This window comes from Myodes glareolus, chromosome 7 (assembly GCF_982192425.1).
Source record: "Myodes glareolus chromosome 7, mMyoGla1.1, whole genome shotgun sequence".
Classification (NCBI taxonomy): Eukaryota; Metazoa; Chordata; class Mammalia; order Rodentia; family Cricetidae; genus Myodes; species Myodes glareolus.
Genome location: NC_142032.1, coordinates 54,490,220 through 54,514,895, shown reverse-complemented (window position 1 = coordinate 54,514,895; position 24,676 = coordinate 54,490,220). Strand labels below are relative to the sequence as shown.

Sequence of the window (24,676 nt, the reverse complement as noted above, 5' to 3'; positions counted from 1 at the left end):
AGCAGTAAGCACTCTTAGCTGCCGAGACATCTCTCCAGCCCCCATTTTGCAGTTTTTAATCATGGCATATGTGGGTGGGGGTGGGGGATGCTATCTTTCCTGCAGGCCTGGATCATGGCCTTGTGAGGTGAGCCAGCATCAGACTTGCAGGGCCTGCATCTACATGGGCCTGCCTACTGGAACTGATTGGTGGGACTTAGGGGCTGCACCTTCTTAACTGAGCCTGCCCTGCTCTCAAGGTTTCATGCCATCACTAATAGTCCTGTTCTTGGTTTTGCAGCCAGAACCAAAGCCTGGAGACCTGATTGAGATTTTCCGTCCTATATACAGTCACTGGGCCATCTATGTTGGTGACGGATATGTGATCCACCTGGCTCCCCCAAGTAAGAACACCAGGGCCTTCATTGTGCTGGGCCTAGGGACTGGGAAGGGCATGGGGAGCTGTGGGTAACAGGTTGTTTCTGGGTGCTCCTTTCATTGCTCCTTGATTAACCATTTGTTTCTAAGTTTGTGTGAGCGTAATTTGATGTTCTGAGCTTTTCCTTAGACCTCAGGGCCTGTGAATAGGCAGGCCCTGCTCCCGAAGACCTACAACTGCCAGGCTCTGTCCACAGAACACACTAAGGGCTGTAAAAGCTGGAACCAGTCCCTCCAGGTGTAGGTTGCCAAGCTCCGCCCTACAGGGTAAAAAGTACAATCTCAGGACTGGAAATTCCCACCCTGAAGGTCTCCACCCTGAAAACCTCCATCCCCCCGCCCCCCAAAGCCTTTATAAACCCTGTCTTCTGTTCAGTTCTCTGCTGCTTCTTGCAGGAGCAGAGGCGACCACCCTCCTGGGTTTTTCCTTCCCAATAAGTCTCTTGAGTGAGGTTTGTTGTGCGTTGTGACTGTGTGGTATTTCTTGGCTTCTGATTGCCAGAATACTTTCCCCCTCAGAGCTGTAACACTTCCACTGGGGAAGCCTTTCCCCTCAGAGCTGTAAGACTTCATTGGGGAAGTCTTTCCCCTTTGGTGCTGTACCACACAGGGGTCTTTGTAGAGAGGCTGAGGTGTTTTCTTTCTTTATAACTTTTTATTGAATTTGTTCTTAGACAGTTTCTTCATGTACAAAGTGTATCCTGACTATCACCCCACCCTCTCTGGCCCCACCCCCATCGCTCTCCCCTACAAATCCCTTTCCTACATTTATGCTTTTTTTTTTTTTTGAGACCCATTGGTTTAACCAGGGTCCTCTGTGTGACCCTTGGAACTATCTGATGGAGCCTGGTGGGTTTTTCAGGTACACAACAGAAGACAATGATGGCCCTGCCCCTAGATCCACCAATAGTCAACAGTTCAGCAGGGAGGGTAGAGACTTGTGAGTCTGTCCCTAATCCATGAGTGTCTGTTGATAGGCCCAGTCTTATGTCAGGTCTGTTGTAGACAGCTATACATAACTGTTTTCTAGTTTTTATTTTTTAAAGACAGGGTCTCATGGATGGGTGGGTGTAGTGGTGCACTCCTTTAATACCAGCCCTCAGGAGGCAGAGGCAGACAGATCTCTGTTGGGGGATAGTAGATCAGAGTTTGCATTTGCATTAAATAAAATTAACCTTGGGTCAGGAGGCTGAGTTAGTAACTAGTTGACAGAAAATGATCATAGAGCATCAGAGGGCATCTGGAAGAGATAGATGCACTGGAAGGAGTAGGGAGGGATTTGGGGTGGTGTGACTTTTTTTGTTTGGTGGAGCAGAAAGTTGCACCTCTTTGGGAGACGCCCTCAGGAGAGAAGGTAAGCTAGTTGCCACTCAACCTCTCTGAGCTAGCAGGTTTTCACCCCAGCCTTTGAATCTCGAAACTTTTTTTAAATAGAATGATAGAGATTTAGTGAAAGCTACCGTTAGTGGCAGTGGCAGAGCTGGTGCCTACAGAAACAGAATTCCCGCCAGGCTGCAGCCTGAGCAACCAGGCCAGAGAAACGGGCCAGTAACTGTGGAATCACAATTGCTGGCTGAAATAGCAGTAGATTAAGGCACAACTACTGTGCCGAAGTTAAAGCAACAGATCTCTGTGTGTGAGTTTAAGGCCTGTTCTACATAGAGTGTTCCAGGACAGGTAGAGCTACGTGGATCCTGTTTCAAAACAAAACAAAAGACAGGGTCTCACTATGTCATCCTACATGGTCTAGAATTATGTTAATCCCTTCAAAGAGTAAAAATCATTACCCAAATTCTTTGATCAAATTAAGCAAATTTTGTTTTCTGTCAGATAGGGTCATCGCCCTAAAGTTGGGTTTGAGAAAATAGCATTGAACACAGGAGACAGTGGGGTTTATATAACCCCCAAAACTGCAAGGCTAGTGGTTTTTAAGGGTTGGGAGCTTTCAAGAGGAATTTGGGTATGAAAGAACTTGGCTGAAAATTTTTTAAAAAATATTTTTATTTATTTATTTGGTTTTTCTAGACAGGATTTCCTCTGTAGCTTTGGAGCCTGTCCTGCAACTAGCTTTTTTGAAAATTGATTTTATTAAGTTCTACATTTTTCTCTGCTCCCCTCCCTGCCTCTCTCCTCCCTGTCAACCCTCCCCCAAGGTCCCCATGCTCCCAATTTACTCAGGAGATCTTGTCTTTTACTACTTCCCATGTAGATTAGATCCATATATGTCTCTCTTAGAGTCCTCATTGTTATCTAGGTTCTCTGGGGTTGAGATTTGTAGGCTGGATTTCTTTGCTTTACGTTTAAAAACCACTTATGAGTGAATACATATGATAATTCTCTTTCTGGGTCTGGGTTACGTCACTCAAAATGATGTTTTCTAGATCCATCCGTTTTTGGCTGAACATTTTAAAGTTATTTGGCAGAATATCTTATCTTCTTAGGGTAGAGTCAGATTGTAGGGTGTAGACCATGTCAAATTTCAGAAAATGAGTCAATACATGGTCGAACCCAAGTTTTACAGAAAACAGGAATGAACTTATTTTGACCTTGTACTAAAATGACTTCTGATCTTAAAATGGAGTTAGGCTGGTTCATCATGTATGTAAACCAGGCTACCCTTGAACTCATAAAGATCTGCCTGTCTGTCTCATAAGTTTTGGGATCAAGGAAGTATCTCACCATGCCCAGTTCAAGTGTTTTATGTATTGAAAGAGTTCAGCCTATTCTGTGGCTGAACTTTATGGAAGAAAGATTACTTGGCCTCTGCTCTTTTCCTTTCTGCCATTGCTTGATGCTCTCCCAGTGTCACATTTAAAGACTGGTCTTGTCCTGGTTACTGGGGTTCTGTTTCTTTACCCAGAGTGCCCTGCTCCTGACAGGGAACCAGTCTTGTGATACTCCATGGGCTCCTGGATCTACTTCTTCAGGGTATAGGTCCTTTTCAGCCATCATATGCAGTGCATGCTCATTCCCCAGGGTATAGGTCATTGGGTTAAGAGACCTTGGCTCTGTGCTATGTCAGCTGCCCCTCACTGCCTCAGCCTGGTCCTACAGAACCCAAGTTCCTCCTCTTCGAGTCACCCCATTATTGTCTTTTCTCACCTGTGAACCTTGGCCAAGGCTGCCACCACATCCTCTGGTCTCTTTGGGGGAGCAGTTGGAGAGTTTGGTCCCTTATTTTTCCTGGAAAGGTGAGAATATAGAAGACCAATGGTATAGCAGTGACTGCGCATTTATTTCCTTTCCACCCAGGCCCGAATAACCACACAAAACTATATTAATTACAATACTGTTTGGCCTATTAGCTCAGGCTTCTTATTAACTAACTCTTACATCTTAAATTAACCCATTTCTATTAATCGGTGTATCACCATGAGGCTGTTGACTACTGGTAAGGTTCTGTCAATGTCTTTCTTTTTCGGCAGCTACATGGCATCTCTTTGACTCTGCCTACTCTCTCTATATATCTCTGTTCGGATTTCCTGCCTGGTTTTACTCTGCTAAGCCATTGACCAAAACAGATTCTTTACTAACCAATTGTAATAGTCACAGTATGCAGAGGGGAATCCCGCATCAACCAACCTCTCTTCCTGGGGCCATCAGCCTGGTGAGGTCAAGGAACTGTAGCCTAGATGGGATCAATAGGTTATATGCTCTTTTCCCAGGAAGATGAAGAGGTACTAGCACATAGTTGTAGAGTTAAGAACTGGTTACAACGTCAAGGACCAGCTTCTCTTGGTTAAAGAAGCACTCCAGTAGCCAGGGTGGTGATGCATGTACATTATCCCAGTAGCCAGGGGTGATGGTATATGCCCATCATCCCAGCATATGGACTGCAGAGGAAGGAAGTTGTTGAGAGTTTGACACCAGGTTGGACTACATAACATAGTAGTTTCCAGGTTAGACCAGTCTGGATTATAGAGTGAGCCACTATCTCATCCCTCAACTGACCACCACCCTTACTAGCCCTGTAACCACTAAAACATCACAGTAAATTGTGGTATTAAAGCCTCACTTGTGTCCATCCTGCTCATTCTTTGTGGATGGTGCTAAGCCTAGATGCCCACTGATGCGGACTAGCACTGAATCCCCGTGGCCCTGCCCAGGAATGACTCCTCTGTTCTTTGTGAATTCACAGGTGAATTTGCAGGAGCTGGGGCAGCCAGCATCATGTCTGCTTTGACTGACAAGGCCATAGTGAAGAAAGAACTGCTGTGTGATGTGGCCGGGAAGGACAAGTACCAGGTCAATAACAAACATGACGGTGAATATACCCCACTGCCTCCAAGCAAGATCGTTAAGCGTGCCGAGGAGCTGGTGGGGCAGGAAGTGCTCTACAAGCTGACCAGTGAGAACTGTGAGCACTTTGTGAACGAACTCCGTTACGGAGTTTCCCGCAGTGACCAGGTACGTCCTTAGCCCCTGTACCTGACTTCAGGTACCAGGTCATTTCCCCAGATGACAGTGACTGGATGTGAGTGTGGGTGGAGACAGAATTATAAACAAGACAAAAATAGCCTAGGTGTGGGCTGGGCTGGAGAGATGGCTCAACAGTTAAGAGCACTGACTACTCTTCCAGAGGTCCTGAGTTCAATTCCCAGCAACCACGTGTTGGCTCACAACCATCTGTAATGAGATCTGGTGCCCTCTTCTGGTGTGCAGGGAGAACACTATATATATATAATAAATAAATGTTTAAGAAAAAAATAGCCTAGGTGTTATACTTCCTGACCTCGAGTGTCATACGCAGGGTGGGGAACCAGGCAGGCAAGATGGCAGTGCAGATCAGCACATAGGGTAGTTCCAACCAGTCCACCCCTGTGATGATGCTCTTTGAGCCTTAGAGGCCGCTCTGTTAGCCCCATTTTGTAGATGAGGAAATAGAAGCTTCTAGAAAAAACCATCTGGCTATGGCCATTCATTTTACCCAACAAATCTTTTTGCGTCTTCAAACTCATGCTCTGTTTTCCTGGCAGTGCGATGCAGCTGTGCTGGTGAGGGGCGGAGAGAGTTGATGTGTGGGCTCATTTAACCAGCCTCACTTAGCAGGCTACAGGTAGCACTGTCTTTATCCAAGGGGAGGCCCTTCCGTTTCTCCATTTTCTCTTTCAAAACCCCTGACCTTGAACCTTTATTCTTTTCAATTTACTTAGCTTGCCAAGTGCTGGGATCCCAGGCAAGTGCTACCACGTTTGGCTTTGCATGGGTGAGAAATTAAGATCCGTGTGGTTATTTGCGTCTGTGTTCCAAAATCCTTTCCCTTTCTACTTGGCTAATGTGGTGATGGAGAGGGACTCCTGTAGTCAACAGACTTGGACCCTTCTCTTCCAGTGCTAGTATTGAACCCAGGGGCTTGCCTATGGTAGGTAGGTCCTCTATTATTGAGCTAACCACCCCCTTTCTGGCTCTTTGGGCCCTGTCTTTTACTAGCTATGTGATCTTGAATGACAAATTTAGTCATGCTCCCCCCTTAGTATAGTACCTACGAAAACTGATCTCAGAGGATTTCATGTGAACTAGAGAGGAGAATTTTTATGCTCCACACAGGGCTGACTCAGACAAGGAAGCTGATAGATTACAGTTGCAGAGACAGTCTCTGAAGTTTGCTCTTTCTTCTTGCTTGGCTCATGCAGGGCTTTGGTTGCTGGCCATTCTGGGCCACTGTGACTTGGATGGGGAAGCATTTACTGACAGGGGCAGTCTCGGCTTTCTCTGGTACTGCCGGTACTGGTCGCTTGTCTCATACTGCTTTCACACTTTCTCTCGTACTGTGTGTTCTGGTTGTTTGGTCTCTCTTGTCTACAGTGAGACATTAGGTATCTTCCAATGGGCACCCTGATTTTTTTATTTAATTAGCTGATTATTCAGCAGCTACTTGATATACCCTTGTCCAGGGCGATTGGCATAGAGGAGCTGCACATTTCTAAGTGAATGAGGAAGGTGATATTGTCAGTGTTTTCTGAGCACTCCCAAGAGTCTGAATTACAGTCTGGCTTCATAGAACAGCCCCTCTGGGGTAGGAAGCAGGCAGGGATATAAGAGGAATGCCATTAGTTCTTGGGTGACTGCTATTGCAGTGGTGGTGCACGCCTTTAATCCCAGCCCTCAGAAGGCAGAGGCAGGTGGATCTCTGTGAGTTCAAGGCCAGCCTGATCTACAGAGAGAGACAGAGAGAGAGAGAGAGAGAGAGAGAGAGAGAGAGAGAGAGAGAGAGAGTTTAAGGACAGTCAGGACTACACAAAGAAACCTTGTCTCAAAAAACAAAACAAAATAAAACATTAACAAAAAAGAAAACCAGAAAGTGATGCCATGATAGAAGGGACCTGGGGATGACAGTACTCAGTCTGTCTATTGGCACAAAGGTTAAAGACCCTGGGTTCAATAACCAGCAATGCACACACATACACTGCACATACATGGACAATACACATGGACAGATACACACACACAGAGAAATGCACACAGACGCACACAGTAAGAAACATTTATTGCTGAGTCCTATTTATCCTGATGGTCATGAGCCCGGGTTCTTTCCCAGTGCACTGAGGAACCCTTGTGCTTCTCTCCTGCACTAACTTTTATCTGTTAGAAGAAAGGAGACAGTTTAAGGCCATAGGAAGGCTCCTTATTAACTCAGTCTCAGAGAGAGCTACAGGGGACACGGCCTAATTCTGAGGGAAAGGAAGCAGGGCCCGAGGTCTGTGATGTGATGTGCTTTGCCCCTCTCACATCCTTAGCTTTCTTGGTTTGCTCCCTTTGGGCAGCATCCTTTCCACAACAGCCGCATTAGCTGCTTTTCTTACCACCAGCTGCACCTGAAGGAGGGAAGTTTGTTTTGGCTGAGGCTGGAGGGCGACCACCATCACAGTGGGGCAGGTGCGATGGTGGGAGGCCATTGGTGGGACTTGGGCAGGTCCGGAAGCAGAGGAAAGGGGATGCTGGAGCTCAGCATGCTTTCTTCAGGATTCCAGCAAATGCGGGGATGCTCTTCACACTCAGGGCAATCTCCTCCAGGTTAACGGTCTCTGGAAATGCCCTCAGAGTCACACCCAGAGGTGTGCCTCATTAGTGCCCTAGGTATTTCTTAATCTGAAACCAATCATAACAGTTTACTAAGAAACGGCGCCTTTAAAACCGATCTATGTATGAAAGGTTGTTCACACGCAGCACTACACACAATAAGCAGCATTATAACTTCTGTTTATGTGGCCATCTGTTAGAGGCCCCTGAGCTCCTTAATCATTAAAGGGAATTTAGTTAGGCATGTTTATGGGGATAGAAATTGCAGGAACAGAGAGCTTTGTAGCAAAAATAAGGTTCAAACATTTGGCAGATAGCAATAAAAAACACAGGCAATGCAAATAACAATAACTTTGGTCTATGAAAGCATCCTTTTAGCAAACAGAAACAGGACCTGCAGCACGATTGTGGCTGTGACGACTTAACCTTCTTGCAGTTTTGGATAAGTGTTAATTTTCTCAGATAAGGGAGGGATTTCTAACCAGCAGAAAGAACTCAGTCTACCTAAATAAAAGTTTAAATTATTCATATGGAACCTGTCCCCAAACTATTATAACATGTTGTTAAGTGCATACATGAAAGTGTATGTATGAATGTGTGTATGATCTGACTGTACCACCTTGTCATCACCAGGTCTAACTAGATACTGTATTCATATACTGATCACTGTCTTTGTGTACAAAGTGTTACCATGAACAGTGGAGTCATTATTGTGTGTCTTGACAAAGTATCTTTTGTTCGAATCAGTGATATCAGCATTATTTTGTTATTGTTCTCATACTATGATCTTCAGAAAAGAATGAGGCTCATGTTGCTCCTCCTCCATCAACAGCAGACCATTTTACCCCTGCTGATATAGAACAGCAAGGAAAACATTAGATAGGAATGATGTGTGTGTGTCTGGGTATATGTAGAGGCAAAAAGGTCAACCTCCAGTGTCATTTCATTTCTTAGGCACTGTCCCTCTCCCTCTTTTTTTAAACAAACAAATAAACAAAGGAAAAGACAAGATTTTTCCCTGGCTTGGAATTTGTCAACTGGGCTGGCTGACTGCCCAACAAGCCCCAGGGTTCAGCTTGTCTCACCTCCCAGCACTGGCATTATAAATGCATGCCCCCACACCTGACTTTTTACAGGGTTCTGGAGATCAAACTTAGGTCCTTGTGTTTATAAGGTAAGCACTTTACCCACTGATCCATCTCCCCAGCTAGATACTTCACAAGGTAGCCCCATAATATCATGACTCGAGGCTAGCCAGCAGTCAGACCTCTCTGATTGATAGTGCCATTCAAACTTCCATCCAAACAGAAGATAGGCACCAGGTAAGAAGTCAGTGAATGGGGGTGAGGGCAGGGGCTCATTAAGGCTGGGTTTTGTTGTGCACTGCTTGAGAGTTCTCTGTACCCAAATCTTCCATTGTTTCTACTTGTCATGGTCAGATTCTCCAGAAGTTTTCCAGGGTTGGTTGGAGGATGACGTCCCGAGGGCAGCAAGAGAAGGGTCTGGGAGACTCATATTGAACATGCTCATAGTCAGTGTCCTGTTTGTGGTGTGATACAACCTTGCATGTTCGTTCTACACTTGTAGACCTTGAAAGCTCTTGTTTTACCGGGTCCAGAGAACAAACATTCAGGTCTCTGCTAGGGTGAGGGAGGAGATCCAGGGAACTAGTGCTGAAGTGCTCTCTCTTGTTCACTCCCAGAGGAACCTTGGCTTGTCTGTCTGACCCTTTCAAGAGTTTCTTTCTCTAAGTAGGGTTACTCCTCAGCTTCTCTGTCCTTGTTGAATTATGCTTAAAACAAATGTCTCCAGGGCTAGGGATGGCTCCGCCACCAAGACTAGGCTCACAACCAGAAAGAAATGCCCCAAAATGGTGCTGGGGATTGAACTCAGTGTCTTTCCCTGGTAGGCTAGTGCTCTACTGTGCAGCCCTCTTCCCACACAAGCAAACGCTTTCTTTTACTTTAGCTGGTTTTAGAAGAGTGAGAGTTGACAGACCTTCAGCTTTCCCCGCACCGCCCTTGTAACACCCGATTCTGTGTTACCCTCTTGGTACAGTTTGCGTGCTACTGAACCGTATGTGAGTCGGGCAAGGGCCTGGAGATTGAAAGAACACACAAGAGACCTGGGTCATTTGAAAGGAGATCAGCCAAATGCCATTTATTCAGCCTTGGGGAAATCCTTATATACCTAGCTGCTGCACAAGGAGGTTCCCCCCAGGCAGGTGCGAAATTGCCACACCCAAGATGGAGTAAACAATGCCCTACAGCTAATCACCAGGCTGGGCAGAGGAAGCACAGGAACAAACAGAATGTTTTATTTGGCTGACCAGAAACTGTCCTCAAGATGAACCCCAGGAGCAGGGGCAGACCTGGGCCCTACAGGTCCCCCTTTTATATAAACTATATGATTAGGCCTGTTTTAGGTGGCATTGGACGTCAGGCAATACCTCTTACCTGTCGTGGGAAAGTGTCCAGGTCAAAACACATTTCCTGTCTTAGGTTGGGGTAGCCCCCCAAAAACCTTTCTCATCATTGGCTCACTAGTCACCCATCACTGAGTTCAGTCAGATTCGTACTGAAAGATTCTCAGGGGCAATAACTAAGAGGACTTGCCACGTGGCAACATTGACCTGAGTTTGCCTTTGGTTCTTGCACCATGAAACCATGAAGATGATGCTCCAGCACATATAAGCATTCCTTAAGGAGACTGTATCTGCTCAATCCTTAATAAGTCTGCCCACAAATTGGAGCCCTTTAAGTAAGGTCTCAGCACTGGTGGGAGGAACCCTGGTATAGTAAACTAGAATAATCTCAAGAGTCAATTTGTAAATTGTGCACTCCAGGGTCCATGAATAACACTAATAAATAATAAATCTTTACTGTAACCTAGCAGAGGTCATAAACCACAACCAATTTATTTGTAAATTTAGCTCAATTTGAATGGCCAAGGCATTTGCAACCTCCCTGAGAGGGTATCCATTGTACCAGCAGAAGCAATTGACTGACTAATGGAAAATCCAGCAGTTCTAGCCGCTCTGGCAGCCACAGCAATGGCTGCCAATATCATGGGATGAGTCAATAGGTAGAGGAACAATCCTTGGCATTCGGACCTCCACAGTCAGTTCCTCAGGATCCCACCAACTCTTCAGTTGACAAGCCAGTGTCTATTTGATCTCTTGGCTCTGTCCTGTCTTCAGGCTCCTAGACAGGAAAATCCACAGCATACACCAGATGCTCAGGTACCCATATTGGACTATCAGCATCCTGTGGGAAAACACAAACAGCTCCTCTTCCCCACACCAGTACAGGATCTGGACCATACCAGGTCCCATCTGCTAGATTCTTCCATTTGACATGAGGCATCCCAGAAGAATCTGGCCGCCAATGCTGGTCAGCCGTGGTACAAGATTGAGCATCAACAGTCAAAAAATTTAAAATGTATAAAATAAAAGACAAATGGTCTCTGGGGGTGGAACCGTATTCCCCCTTTTTTGTTTTATGCAAATAGGCTTTGAGCATATGATGCGCTTGCTCCACTATAGCTTGTCCTTGAGGATTATAGGGTATTTCTGTTTTATGAGAAATAGAGAACTCAGAGCAAAATTTAGCAAAGCCAGTGCTGGTGTTGGCTGGCCCATTATCAGTTTTTAGTTTTTGGAACTCCCATGTAGGCAAAGCCTGGAGACAGTGACTTTTAACATCCTGTAATTTTTTTCCTGTATGAGCTGAGGCAAAAATAAGATGAGAATATGTATCCACAATTACATGAACATGAGTAGGAGCAAGCCCATAGGATTAGCTCCCAAATGGGGAACAGTTAAAAGTTCTGTACACAGAGAGCATTTTTTAAACAATATCAGTGGCTTGCTCTCGAGAAATCTTAAAATGAAATCTTAAAGGCCCAGCATTGAGATGAAAATGATTATGAGATTTTTTTTTCTCCTTTATAACGTTCTTGACTAACTATACAAATTTGGCAAGTAAACCAATCAGCCAATGTATTTCCCTCGCTCAAGGGACCAGGGATGTCAGTATGAGCCCACAAATGCCCTACATAAATGGGAATAGATTGGGCCCAAAGTAAAGTTTGAATAGCCAATTACTGCATCTGGACTTGAGATACAGAGGCAATATAAGCTGCAGTTTCCAAAGGTGCAAGAATTTTGCTTATATACTGACTGTCAGTAAAAAGGTTAAATGGAATATCAGCGTATTTCTCTAAGGCCATTTGTACAGCGATCAATTTAGTCACCTGAGTAGATTTAGTATTAACAGGCTGAATATCAAAATCAGGAGGGGAGGCTACCATAGCTCTCCCGGTGAAAGATCCGTCAGTAAACACATTCCATGCCCCTGCCAGAGGCTGCAAAGAAATAACTTTAGGGAAACATACCGGATGATTTTTGAAAAAGGTGACCAACTTATCAGAAGGATAATGATCATCAAACTTGAAGGGATTAGTGCGTAAAACCAAGGTCCAATCTTTAGCAAAATTTTGCAGCCAAGTTATTTCTACCTGGGTGTATGGTGTAATAACCTTATCAGGTAACATTCCGAAGGTTTGTAAACTAAATTTATACCCTTTCTGAATAACACATAGCACAGTTGATGGATACGAGATAAAAATTTTTACAGGTGACACATGTTTATGTACCCATAGGATGGGTCCTTGCTGACAAAAACTCCAGTAGGACTATGCTGAGAGGGAAAAAATTATCAACAGCAGCAGCTGACTATAGTCAATATAATGAATGTGAGCAGAGGCAAGCTTTTCTTCAATTAAAGTAATACATTGTCTTGCCTGAGGTGTCAACTCACGAAAGGACGTTGGGTCTGGATTCCCCTGCAGAATGTCAAAAAGTGGTTTTAAGACTCCAGTAGGAATTCCCAGACTGGGCCAGACCCAATTGAGGTCTCTAAGCAATTTTTGAAAATCAAAGTTTGTAGTTTATCTAAGCGAAGATTAACTTTCTGTGGTTTTACTCCCGTCTGCAACAGCTGATGCCTCAAGTATTGATATAGAAACTGTTGTTATACCTTTTCAGAAGTAATCATCAACCCAGCATGTGCTAGGCATTTTTGCAAGTCAGCAAAAGCCTCAAGGACTATATCTGGGTCCTGACCTTCTGCATTGAAAACAATTTCTTGATCTAGCTTCACCTTGACTCTCCCTAAGGGCAGAAACAATTACCTGACCCATCATGGGAGTGTCATCAATGTCCTTGTAAAACCAGATAAAGTCATTTAATTTCCCATTTCTATGGGGGCGGAAAGCCTCTTGACAATATTTGTTAGTGTTTTTAATAGGCCAACCATTTTATGACCAGCATAGCTGAGTCCACATCCCCAAAAATATGACTTCCCACCTGTAGCAGGCGGTGGTCAACAAACTCAGAATAAGGTTCTGAAGATCCTTGAAGGGTCTTAGAAAGCTGTTCTCCTGCTCCTTTGTTAGGGAAAGCTTTCCAAGCTTTAACGGTGGGGCAGCTATTTGAGCAGAAATCGCAGGATCATATGCAATCTATGCTACTAAGTCAACATATTGTCCTGCACCAGTTAACACGTCAAGGTTATGCTGGGGGAAACCCACAGTGGCATTACTCAGTGCAGTATTTTTGTAATTTTTCTGCACTTTGCCTCTCCATAACAAATAATTTCCCCCCGAAAGACAAGCCCTGCAAAGCTGCATCCAGTCACTGGTGTAAGGTTGAGTTCTGCAAAGGATTCCAACAAAGCCACACTGAAGGGGGCATGAGCTCCATAGGCCACAACTGCTTCTTTTAACTGCTTAATATCCTTAAAGGCCAGGGGGCTATGCTGCCTGATCCTCTGTTCTTGCGGATCAATAATTTCCACAACAGGATAAATCTGCCTTTCTCTACTTAGATTATTTAGTCTGTTTTGGATCTCTCGTATTTCTGCCTCTAAGTCTATAGGGGCGGAAGCAGCAGTACAAGGATTTGAAGTGGCAAGGAATGTTTTTTGCAGCGGAGGTCTCATGGAGACATCTCTGTTTGCTTCCTTCCTTTCTTTTTTTTTTCTAACTTCTTTTTTATCAGTGCGATCTCCTTTTCTAAAATTTCTTCTTCCTCTTCTATATCCCTTCTAATACTCCTAACTTCCCCCTCCTCAAAACTCTTAATAGAACTCACAGATTCTACTTCCTGAATCTCCTCAAGGGTTTTGTTCAAATTCTCTAATTGCTTTTTTATTTTTATATCATCATTGAGAAGAGCATCTCTAAGCACCAAAGTGAAAATATTGCTATGGGAAATTCTTCTGGCCCTCACTCTTTCAATGATTTCTGAAGGTCAGCCTTTACCTGCTCTCAATCAGTAATATTAAAGCCCCCTGCATGTAGAAACCAGGGACTAAACTCTCAAAAAATTAGGCAACAAACTACCTTACATAAAAGAAAACTGTCTTAAGGAACTCTTGTGCTATCTTATTTTAATACCAGTGCCTTCCTTGCCTTGCTTCTCTAAAAGCACTATGAATTGGCTCATCAATCAATTGGCCTGTTAACCGGCCCCTTAACACTGGAACAAAATTACTTGCACCAATTACCAATACACCCTCACCATTCAATTTCTTACCTGCTGGTCAGCCTTCCGAGGGCGACTTCTCAGGGATCCCTACTTTCTGATCTCGCTGATGGGCCTCCCAACTGCAGTTGCTGATGCTCCCAGTGGGGCCTCCAATTGTAACACCTGATTCTTTGTTACCCTCTTGGTACAGTTCGCGCGCCACTGTACTGTACGTGAGTTGGGCAAGGGCCTGGAGATTGAAAGAACACACAAGAGACCTGGGTCTTTTGAAAGGAGATAGGCCGAATGCAGTTTATTCAGCCTTGGGGAAATCCTTATATACCTAGCTGCTGCACAAGGAGGTTCCCCCAGGCAGGTGCGAAATTGCCACACCCAAGATGGAGTAAACAATGCCCTACAGCTAACCACCAGGCCGGGCAGAGGGAGCACAGGAACAAACAGAATGTTTTATTTGGCTGACCAGAAACTGTCCTCAAGATGAACCCCAGGAGCAGGGGCAGACCTGGACCCCACAGCCCTCTTTTGCAATGCTTTCCTTTCCTGCTCGACAGCAGCACGAGTCAGTTCTGCTCACACCTGCACCACATCACTGCCATTCCTAGCGGAATTTCAGAACAGAGAATCAGGTTCTGTGGCTCACACCTGTAACATATGGTGTGCAGAGGCAGGAGGACCAGGAGTTTCAGGTTATTCTTGGTGTGCTGGCTAGTTTTTTTTTTTATTATCAACTTGATACAAGCTTAGAGTCATTTTGGAATGAGGAAACTTCAACTGAGAAGATGCCCCCTACTAGATTGTCCTGAGTGCAAATTCATGGTGCATTTTCTTTATTGATAATTGATGGGGGAAGGCCTGTTTCATTGGAGGCCTTACCACCCCTGGACTGGTAGTGCCAGGTGCTAAGAAAAGAGGCTAAGTAAGCCATGCATGAGAAGCAAGCCCATAAACAGCCTTCCTCCATGGCCTCTGCGTAAGTTCCTGCCCTGCCTGCGTTTCCCAACTCCCCTCAATGGTGGAGTGTTACCTGGAAGTGTAGGATCTCTACAAGGTGCTGTTGGTCAGGGTGTCTTATCACAGCAACAGGAACTCTAAGACACTTCACCACGTACTGAGCTCAAGTTTGAGGCCAGCCTGGGCTACACGAGACTTTTTCTTAAAATATAAAAAAATGACAAAAAGGACTGTGGAATAGGGGCCACTCTGCTTTGACTCTGGTCGCTGGGCAGATCGTGTGTAGCATCATGTCTTTAACCCTGGTGCTTAGGAGGCCAAGGCAGGAGGATCTTGAGTTCAGTCTTCTACATAGAAAGACCCTGATTCCAAAAGAAAAAACCAGCAATCAGCAAAAGCAATAAAACCCCAACCCTTTAAAGGGAATACCCCATACCCGGCAGGCCCAGACACTGGAAACAGGGCATGAGGGAGGGTCTTTGTGTCATGGAGGTCAGACTTTGATTTCTCAATTGCAATTTCTTCCTGACTCTGCACTTGCCATTGGTTGGCCAGGATCTTCAGCCCCTGCTGTCACCTCACTGCCCTTTCCATAGATGCCTTGCAAAGACGTAAATAGTCTGGAGCTCAATTCAGGCTACCATTTTGGGTCTGGGTAAATTCCAGGCCAGCTGGTTCTGTCCATTCCTTTCCCTCCCAGTCCTCTTTTCCCATTGACCCTGGCAGTATTTGTTGGCTCTCGGGTTTGGCCCTGGAAGTGAAGGGAGCATATGAGGTGCCGCGAGTTGAGTGACCCTGTTCCCACATTCTTGACACAGAGCCTGATTCACCTCTTTCTCTGTTGCAGGTCACAGATGCCATCAAAGCGGCAAGCATTGCTGCTGGACTGGGTTTGGCAACCGTGGGCCTCATTGGACTCATGTGTTCCAGAAACAAGAAACAGAAGCAATGAGTTGAATGACTATCCAGCCTTACGGGCTCCTCTTTTGCTAGCGGGTTTGAAGTTTGATTCATAGATTCTACTGGTTTATAATTAGGCTTATTTTCACAGCATACAATAAAGCACAAGCAGGGGATTTTACCAGAAGGATGCTGCAGTAGCTACCTGGTGTGACGTCTTTGGAGGGAAGCTCTGGGTTCTATTCTGCGCAACATTCTTCCCTGCTTGTTCCTTCTCTTTGCTGTAGCACCCTTCGCATTGCAGAAAACAGAGTCCAACACGATTATCTTGTCAGACAGATGTGGTATGCCAAAGGAGACAGCCTGGACAGATAGAAATGGAAACCTCAGATAACCAGGGCTCCTGGCCTAGAACTTGATCCAACTTGGTACCTTGAGACTCAGGAGCTGGAGTCTATGGATATCCAGTGGAGTGTGAAGGACAGATCCTCTAGGTCTGGGACTGTGGCTCAGTGGCAGAGTGCTGTACTGGGGTGCATGAGGAAATTCAGGATATACTTGGTTGGTCTTCCTAAAGCCTTCCAATGTTCCTCTGCATTCCAATGTGGTCTAGTTAGCTTTCTACTGCTGCACTAGAGACCAGAAACAACTTGGGGAGGCAAGGGTTTATTGGCTTACACATTCCTGGTCACAGTCCGCTGAGAGAAGCTGAAGCAGAAGCCATGGAGAGGTGCTGCTCACTGACTTGCTCTCCAGGGCTTTCTCAGCCTACTTTCTTATATAATCCAGGACCACCTGCTGAGGGGTGGTACCACCCACAGTGGGATGGGCCCTTCCTCCCACACCAATCATTGATCAAGAAAATGCACTACAGACTCGACTACAGCCAATCTCATGTAGGCATTTTCTCAACGGAGGCTTCCTCTACCCAGATGACTCCAGCTTGTGTCACCTTGAGAAAAACCAACCAGCATGAGGTCCTTCTGCCTTGGCTCTTTCTCCTCCTCAGTGCTCACCACTGCTCCAGTATTTCCACCTGCCCTTCTCATCCCACCTCATCTCATTATCACTTCCATCAGCCCTGAATTCCCAAGAGAGAATGTGATTGGCTCAGTGCACTACAGAGCTCAGCCTACGCATGGGCTGCCTTTTGGCCAAGTGGTTTCTATTAAGTCAATTAACTGTGTCTAATGGCTCAGTCATGTGGTACTTGTGGTTTTGGGGTGACTAATAACTTAGTGCTCATCCCAGGACTGGGGCAAGGTATCACCTTTGCAATTGATTTTTTTTAAAAAAATGTTGTTTGTATACGTGTTCACACATATGTATGTGCACTGTGTGTGCAGTGCCGGTGGAGGCCAGCAGAGGCACTGGATACCCTGAAACTGGAGTTACAGATGGTTATTAGCTGCCCCATGGGTTCTGGGAACTGGCCCCAGATCCTCTGCAATTGAAATATTTCATCCAACAGGGAAGCTCTTTAAGCAGAAAGTTCAACAGTTTAAAATAGCTTCAGGGTCGCTGCAGACCAGCTGCCTGGAAGAGGTTTAGACCAACTCAGCCACTTGGAAAGGACACTTTCCAACCTGTTGTGTGATGTTTCACTCTTAGCTTTTTGAGAGGTCCATCACCTAGCTCCCAAATAAATCACACACAGAGGCTTATTTTTAGTAATGAATGCCCGGCCTTAGCTTGGCTTGTTTCTTGCCAGCTTTTCTTAACTTAAATTATCCGGACTACCTTTTGCTTTGGGGCTTTTGTCTTCTCTATTCCTGTATACCTTTCTTAACCTCTTTCTCTGTGTTTTGCTGTGTAGCTGGGTGTCTGGCCCCTGACATCCTCCTCTCCGTTTTCTCTTCTTCCTCATTTTTCTTTCTATCTGTCTTCTCTACCTGCTAGCCCCGCCTATCCATGCTCCTGCCTTGCTGTTGGCCATTAGCGCTTTATTAGACCATCAGGTGTTTTAGACAGGGAAAGAATCATAGCTTCACAGAGTTAAACAAATGCAGCATAAACAAAAGCAACACACCTTAAAATAATATTCCCCAACGCCAACCTGTTGAGCTGCCAGAGGCTGCGCAGTGAGCTGTCACCCATGCTGGGGTGGGCCTTGGTCATTTCTGCTCAGGTAACCCCTCACATATATTCCTGTAACTTCAGTGAAACTCACTGGGTCACCAAGCTGGACTTTAGTGGTATCTGTACTTTGGTCTGTTGTGGGTTCCCTATATAGCTGGGGTGAGTAGACACGTGTGTAGTGTCTCCTCAAGAAAAATTCTGATACACATCAGGGACCTACACTGGAAGGAGAAAACTGACTCCCAAAAGTTGTCCTCTGACTTGTACCTGTGTGTCATAGCAACATACCCACAGATTGTCAGAATCCCTAGGACTGGAGTTACAGATGTTTGGGATACCTTCCCCAGCACACATGGGTGCTGGGAAGCAAACCCAGGTTCTCTGCTCTTAAGCTCTGAAGCATTTCTCCATTCCACCTATGTGGCATTTTAAAGGGGGTTGAATTTGAGGGGGTTTTTTTTGGGGGGGGTAGCTCTTATGTGGGCCAGAGAAACAGAGTTTTGTTTGTTTGTTTGTTTGTTTGTTTTTTGATAGACTTACATGTGATCCAGGCTGGCCTCTAAATCACTATGTAGTGAGGATAAACTTAATAATTTCTGAGCCTCGTACCTCCATTTCTCAAACACTGGGATTACAGGTATGTGCCATCATGCTTAGTTCTGGGGTCTTAGGGACGGAGCCAGGTCTGCATACATACTAGGCAAGCACTCTACCAGCTGAGCAACATCCTTGATCCAGTAAAACTTGTGGTAGCTTGAATGTAACTTATTCCCATAAACTCATAAGGAGTGGCAGTATTAGGAAGTGTGGCTTTGCTGGAGGAAGTGTGTCACTGTGAGGGGAGGGCTTTGAAGTTTCCTATGCTCAGGATACCACCCAGTATCACAGTCTACTTCCTGTCGCCTTCTGATCAAGATGTAGCCAGCATCATGTCTGCTTGCATGCTATGTCCCCTGCCAAGATAATAATGGACTGAGCCTCTGAAACTGTGAGTGAGCCACCCCAATGAAACGTTTTCCTTATAAGAATTGTTGTGGATGGGAATATTAGTTTACAGTTCTGGGGACTAAGTACACAGCTGCTGAATGTTTGGCAGCAGGAGCAGGAGAGGACTGGTCCCATTGAATCAACAGTGAGAAGCCAATAGTGATAAGCTCCCTGCTTTAATCATTGTCTTGTTTTAATTTGATCTGAGACCCTATCCATGGGATGGTGTCTGCTACATTTAGGGTTGGTTTTCTTACTTCACTTGACCTAATCTAGTTAACCCCTCACACACAAGTCCAGAGACTTGTTTTCATGGTGATTCTATATTCCATCAATCAAATGCCCCAATCAAGATTAACTACCATGGCAACGTAATACTGTTGTAGGTGGAATTCTCCTGAACCAACCACTTGCTCCCAAATAACTAAATCAGAGGCTTAATATTAATTATAAATGATTGGCTGATAGCTCAGGCTTGTTATTACCTAACTCTTACATTTAAATTAACCCCTCTTTCTTATCTATGCTTTGTGACATGGCTCATGGCTTTTTACCTCATTTTCTACATGTGCTGCTTCCTCATTGGCTGGCTGGCATCTCCTCTGACTCCACCTTTCTTCCTCCCACATTTTCAATATGATTGTGTCACCTAACTTTATCCTGTCTTACTATAGGCCAATCAGCTTCTTTATTAACCAATGGGAGTAATACATATTCAGTGTACAGAAGGATTATTCTACAGCACACTGCTATTTATAAAATAAATGTTTGAATTCAAATTCTTTACTTGTTTTTTGCCATGGTGCAGAGCCAACCCAGGGGCCAGCACATGCAAGGCAAGTGCTCTGCCACTGAGCTATACCCCACAGCTATACCCTGCTGATTTCCATGCCTCAAATGCTCATGTCATCAGAAGGCACCAGGAGTGAGGAGACAGAACCAAACCTGCCTGTAAAGGGGGCGCCGTTCGCGCCACCCACCTCCCACTAGTTCCATATTGTCCTAGGGGTTGAAACACAAGACGCGCGCACACACACAGATACACAAAGAGAATGCCCAATTTTTTCAACTTGATCAGGGTTAAATACCTTTAGCCCCAGTAAAGAAAAACTCCTCCCACCCAGAGGGGGCTGGAGAAACTGGCCTCAGGCAGGTGATCGAGGGTGCAAGGCTATGTCAGACAGGTTAGATGGACCTTGGCCCTGAGCTTCTTTTAGGCAGGTTGAGAAATTACCATTTTAAAGTAAAATAGATCCCTCAGGCCATTGCACCAGGCTGTAGCAGAAGCAAGGATGGAACTAGCAGGAAGCTTAGCTGGTTAGTGTAAACATTACTTGCATCCTGTGTTTTGGCCTCAAGGAACAGGGAGGACAGGGCCCTACACCTGCCTCTCTGTCCAGACTCCCTCCTGCCTCCCAGACCTGCACAGGGCCTGCAGTGTGAAACAGAAAGACAACCCCTGGGATTGCAGGACTGAATTTATCCTCTGCTGTGGCTAAGTAATCTGAGCAATCACAGACACACCTCTTGGATTTCTGCTTGGTCATAATGATAGTTGTTGACATTTCTGAGTGAGTTCAACTTAGCTATCCCTTCAGGTAGTAGGGGAAGTCCACTTCAGAGTCATTTCCAACACACACAGAGAACCAATTAAATAAGTGATCCCCACTGGGACACAGGACTGGACATGGCACTGTGTTCTGGATGCAAATGAATTCCTTTTGGGTGTTGCACAAAAGGCTTGCTCAAGGCAGGATTCTATTGCTCACACATTAGCGCCAGGCAACTTGAAATTCAACCAGAGGCTGACCTCTGCTAGAATCCAGACCAGCCTGCCCTTCTCCCCAGTCTCTGTCAGGTACCCTACCCAGGACACTGTCTGCGAGTCCGGTAGGCTGTTCATGGTGTGGATGATTCTTCAGATAACTTTGCACTCCCAGCATTTCATCTCAGTGTCCCCCTTGCACCTTGTATCTGAGTTTCATTCAAGTGAATCTGTAAAGACACCCGCATACGTTCTGCCCCCTCAGCAGTGTGTTTCCTTACTCCCTTAGACTGAAAAGTCCTAGTTCACTGACTCTACTGGATCCCCATCAAGTCCTGTGCTGGTAGAAGCTGGCTCTCATGGCAGTGGTACTGAATGCTGGAGATGGGTTTTCATAGAAAAATTAAAGTCTCGATAATCTGCATAATTGGAGCCTTAAAAATAACCCCTTCTGGTGAAAGGCGAGCTACCCATGAAATAGGGATTGGCTAAAGTATTTTGTAGAGCCCATTCTCTATGGAGAGATACCTTGCTCAGCCTAGAGGTGAGGGTGGTGGGGTGGGGCTTGGTCCTGTTTCAAAAGGAAGTGACCGGACAAACTTAGTTGACTTCCCAGGGAGGCCTTATCCTCTCTGAGGAGCTGAGGTGCAGATGGGGGTGGGGTAAGGGGAAGGTGGGGACAGCAAGAGGAAGGGAGAAAGGGGGAACTGGAATTGTTATGTAAACTAGACAAATGAATCTATCTTCTTTAAAAAAGAAGAAATCATCTCATAGTAAAATGCCCAGTAGAACAGGATAGTTCCAAAAGATTTTTGTACTTCATTAAGGGCAGTGGGGGATCTTCCAAGTCCATTCACACCATGCCAGACACCAGAGAAAAATGGCAGCTCCAAACATGCAAAGACACAGCACTAGCAAGAAACATTCTGGGGCCAAGGCTGGTAGGGCCTTGCCTATCTGAGATTCACCCAGCAGGGTTTTGTTTCCCGGTGGGCTGATCTCCTGATGTCAATTGCCATTTGCTGCTCCTCTGACACGGGGCCACCAGCAAGTCTGTGCACATATTAGAAAAAAACATCTGGTGACTAGAGATAAAGATGATCTTTCTAGTAAGCAGCTGTGTTAGCACAAAGGCGGCTATCTACCCCTGGGTGTATTTCCCTTTGCAGGCGACGGGGAAGTTCTCAGGAGCTTCGAAACTGCTGCATATTTGTGTGTCAGGGAGCAGGGGACTGTGCAAAGTGAAGGAGAGGGGTGTTTCTTCTGAGAAAGTCTCAAGGAAAGAGGCCGGCTGGGGATGCCCAGAGAACAAAGCAAACAGGGAGGGTGAAAACTGCTCTCTGCGTACAAAACTGGAAAATGACTTGTTTTAGTGGCCCAATCCCATAAACCAGAATCTACATATTTTCCTCTTTTGTTGGCATATAAACAATTTCTACCACGAAATTTTTACCCACGAGGGTAAAACACATCACTTGTTTACTTTTGCACACACGTGTGTTTTTGATTTCAGTACTCTTTGTTTAGATATTTCTTAATTGAAACTCCTTTGCAATCAGAAAAAGGACTATCTTATGTTTTATGTGGATGTGTGTGTGTGTGCGTGTGCGTGTGCGTGTGAGTTTATATGCACCACATGTGTGCAGGTGTCTGTTGCGGCTAGAAGACACCAGATTCCCTGGAACAGGGGTTAGAGACAGTTGTGAGCTGCCTGATATGGGTTCTGGGAAGCAGACCCAGGCCATCTGAAAAAGCAGTACATGTTTTTAACCACCGAGCCAGTCTCCAGTCCATCCTTTCCAATTTTTAAGGAAGAAACTCACCATTTATGTCAGGAGCCACCTTTTGGGGGTGACTTCTGCTGGGATCCTAGCTGTGGCAGGTTTGTGCGTTTCAGGGTAGGAGTGTGAGGGTTAGAAAAAACGTAAGAAGCACACACAGAGACATTGGATAGTACCAGGAAGGCAACTCAGTGCCTCCAAGTACTGAGTTCACCCGCGTTTATTTTTCACTTTTATACCCCAAAACAAAGTGGGGAAGAAGGCAAAAGACTGCTTTAACATGATACAAAGGACAACCAGAACAGTCATTTGCTCCAATACTTAAGACTTCAAGTCATTAATTCTTGAGAAAAGTATTTGGTGTTTGGGCAGTGAACCCACCCTAGATCAAATATCCTGCAAGCAGCCACTCCCTAGTTCAAACCTCCTATTTCACAGGGAGGAGCAGAAGCAAGCTTGAATTCTCTGACCTTTGGTCAGGGTGGAGCAGATCTACCTCTACGGGCCAAATTTCCAAAACACCAAGTAACCGCGTCTTGGGTTAGGATATCTTGTTTTGTAGCCACACCTGTCAACAACTTTGAATAAGCTCAGACTTTCCGACCTCCTGACGATGTGGAACAGGTTCACATTTTTGGGTTCCCACACATTTAGCAATCAGTACTGGGCTCTCAAAAACATTATCAGACTTTTCATGCTCTGAAATGTCCTGCCCGTAGATGAGAGTGTGTCCTTGCCGTCTGAGACGGCAGGTTCCCTACAATGATCTGGGCTAACCTTAGCGAATCCTTATCAGTGTCTTCCACCCAGTGTCCTGGTACAGCTGAGCACATGAAGATACTTAAGCTCTCTCAAGAGATGAGTCCAAAGTCCATTCTAAGTCCAGCTGTTGGGGGACTGAGCTGCCCCCTACTGAGTTCAGCCTGTTTGTCCTTGCCATGGAGGGGTTTCAGAGTTCAGATTGCTAAATCTGCACTGCACTTTTATTTCTGAAAGATTTTTACATAATGTATATGTGTGTGCTTCTGTCGTGGCTCTGTGTACATTTGTGCATTTATTCCTGGAAGCCAGAGGCATTAGATCCCCTGGGACTAGAGTTACAGGTGGCTGTGGGAACTGAGCTAGAACTGTCTGCAGATTAGGAACCTCTTTTGACCACTGAACCATCATCTCTTCAGCCTTAGACAACACTTTTAATCATTTCGTATTACTTTTTTTTTCCTTTGAGATAGGGTCTTTCTCTGCAGCCCTGCCTGCTCTGGAACACACTTTGTAAACCAGACTGGCTTTGAACTCACAGAGATCCACCTGCCTCTGCCACTATGACTGGCTTCTCTACAGTTTTACTGAAGCACAAATGTATTGAAGGAAATAGGAAAGAGCCAGGATTGCAGAGCTGGGGGTGGGTGTTCCTCCCTTAGCTGAGCTTGAATACCCCATAGTTTACTGCTATATGAAAACCCCCAATCAGCTCTGCTACACCAGACACAGGGGGGAGCCTGACCCTGTAGGACTGGGCCCTGCACAGGCGTCAAGGATCTCAAAGACCAGTCCAGCAGGGAGCGTGAACTTTTCCACAGCAAGTGCCGTCTAAAGACAAACTGTGGAGTTAGGTGCACCCAAGGCATTTGTCTGTGTGTTGTGGATGCTATCATGGAAAATTCCAGAGGATTTAATGCCTCCATCTGAAGGCAAGGTAGTAACCAGCTGCTGCTATTCCTTTTGTGTCAACTTTTGAGTATTCGATTTCAACTTCCTTCATATCTGTTGGCTATGTCTGGAAGATAAGTGAAGTGTGCTCCCCATGTGTCTACGAGGATTTACTACGTGTGAAAGACCTGACCTGAATGCAGGCACCATGTTCTGATAGGCTGGGAGTCATAGAGAAAAAAGGAATCAGCAAGCTAGCTAGTGTGGGCATATCCCACCCGACCCCTGGCTTCCCGGCTGTCACGATGTGAGCAGCTGTCCCAAGTGCTCTCCACCACGATGAGTGGAAAACCCTAAAACTGTGGGCAGCGTAAATTCTGCCCTCCTTAAATTGTTTCTTAAATTGTCGCAGCAATGAAAGTCTAACACATGCGGGTGGTGCTGTCTGGGGAGACTTGGGAGGTGTGGCCTTGTTGGAGGAAGCATGTCACTGTGTGTGTGTGTGGAGGGGGGGGACAGCTCTGGGAGCTTAAAGACTCCTGCCATTTTGAATTTGCTCTCCCCGCTTCCTGCTTG

At 45.5% G+C, this 24,676-nt stretch overlaps 1 protein-coding gene across 4 annotated transcripts in view; it reads left to right on the top strand.

The window, feature by feature from the left end:
* Window positions 1–16,025, top strand: part of LOC125415723 (phospholipase A and acyltransferase 3) — a 29,026-nt gene extending 13,001 nt beyond the window's left edge. For all 4 annotated transcript variants that reach the window (XM_048458198.3, XM_048458199.3, XM_048458197.3 and 1 more), the window contains 3 exons: window positions 281–383; window positions 4,556–4,824; window positions 15,786–16,025. In XM_048458198.3, coding sequence (XP_048314155.1) covers window positions 281–383; window positions 4,556–4,824; window positions 15,786–15,890 — 477 coding nt within the window. In that variant the 3' untranslated portion in view covers window positions 15,891–16,025. The remainder of the gene's footprint in view (window positions 1–280; window positions 384–4,555; window positions 4,825–15,785) is intronic.
* Window positions 16,026–24,676: the final 8,651 nt, after the last annotated feature.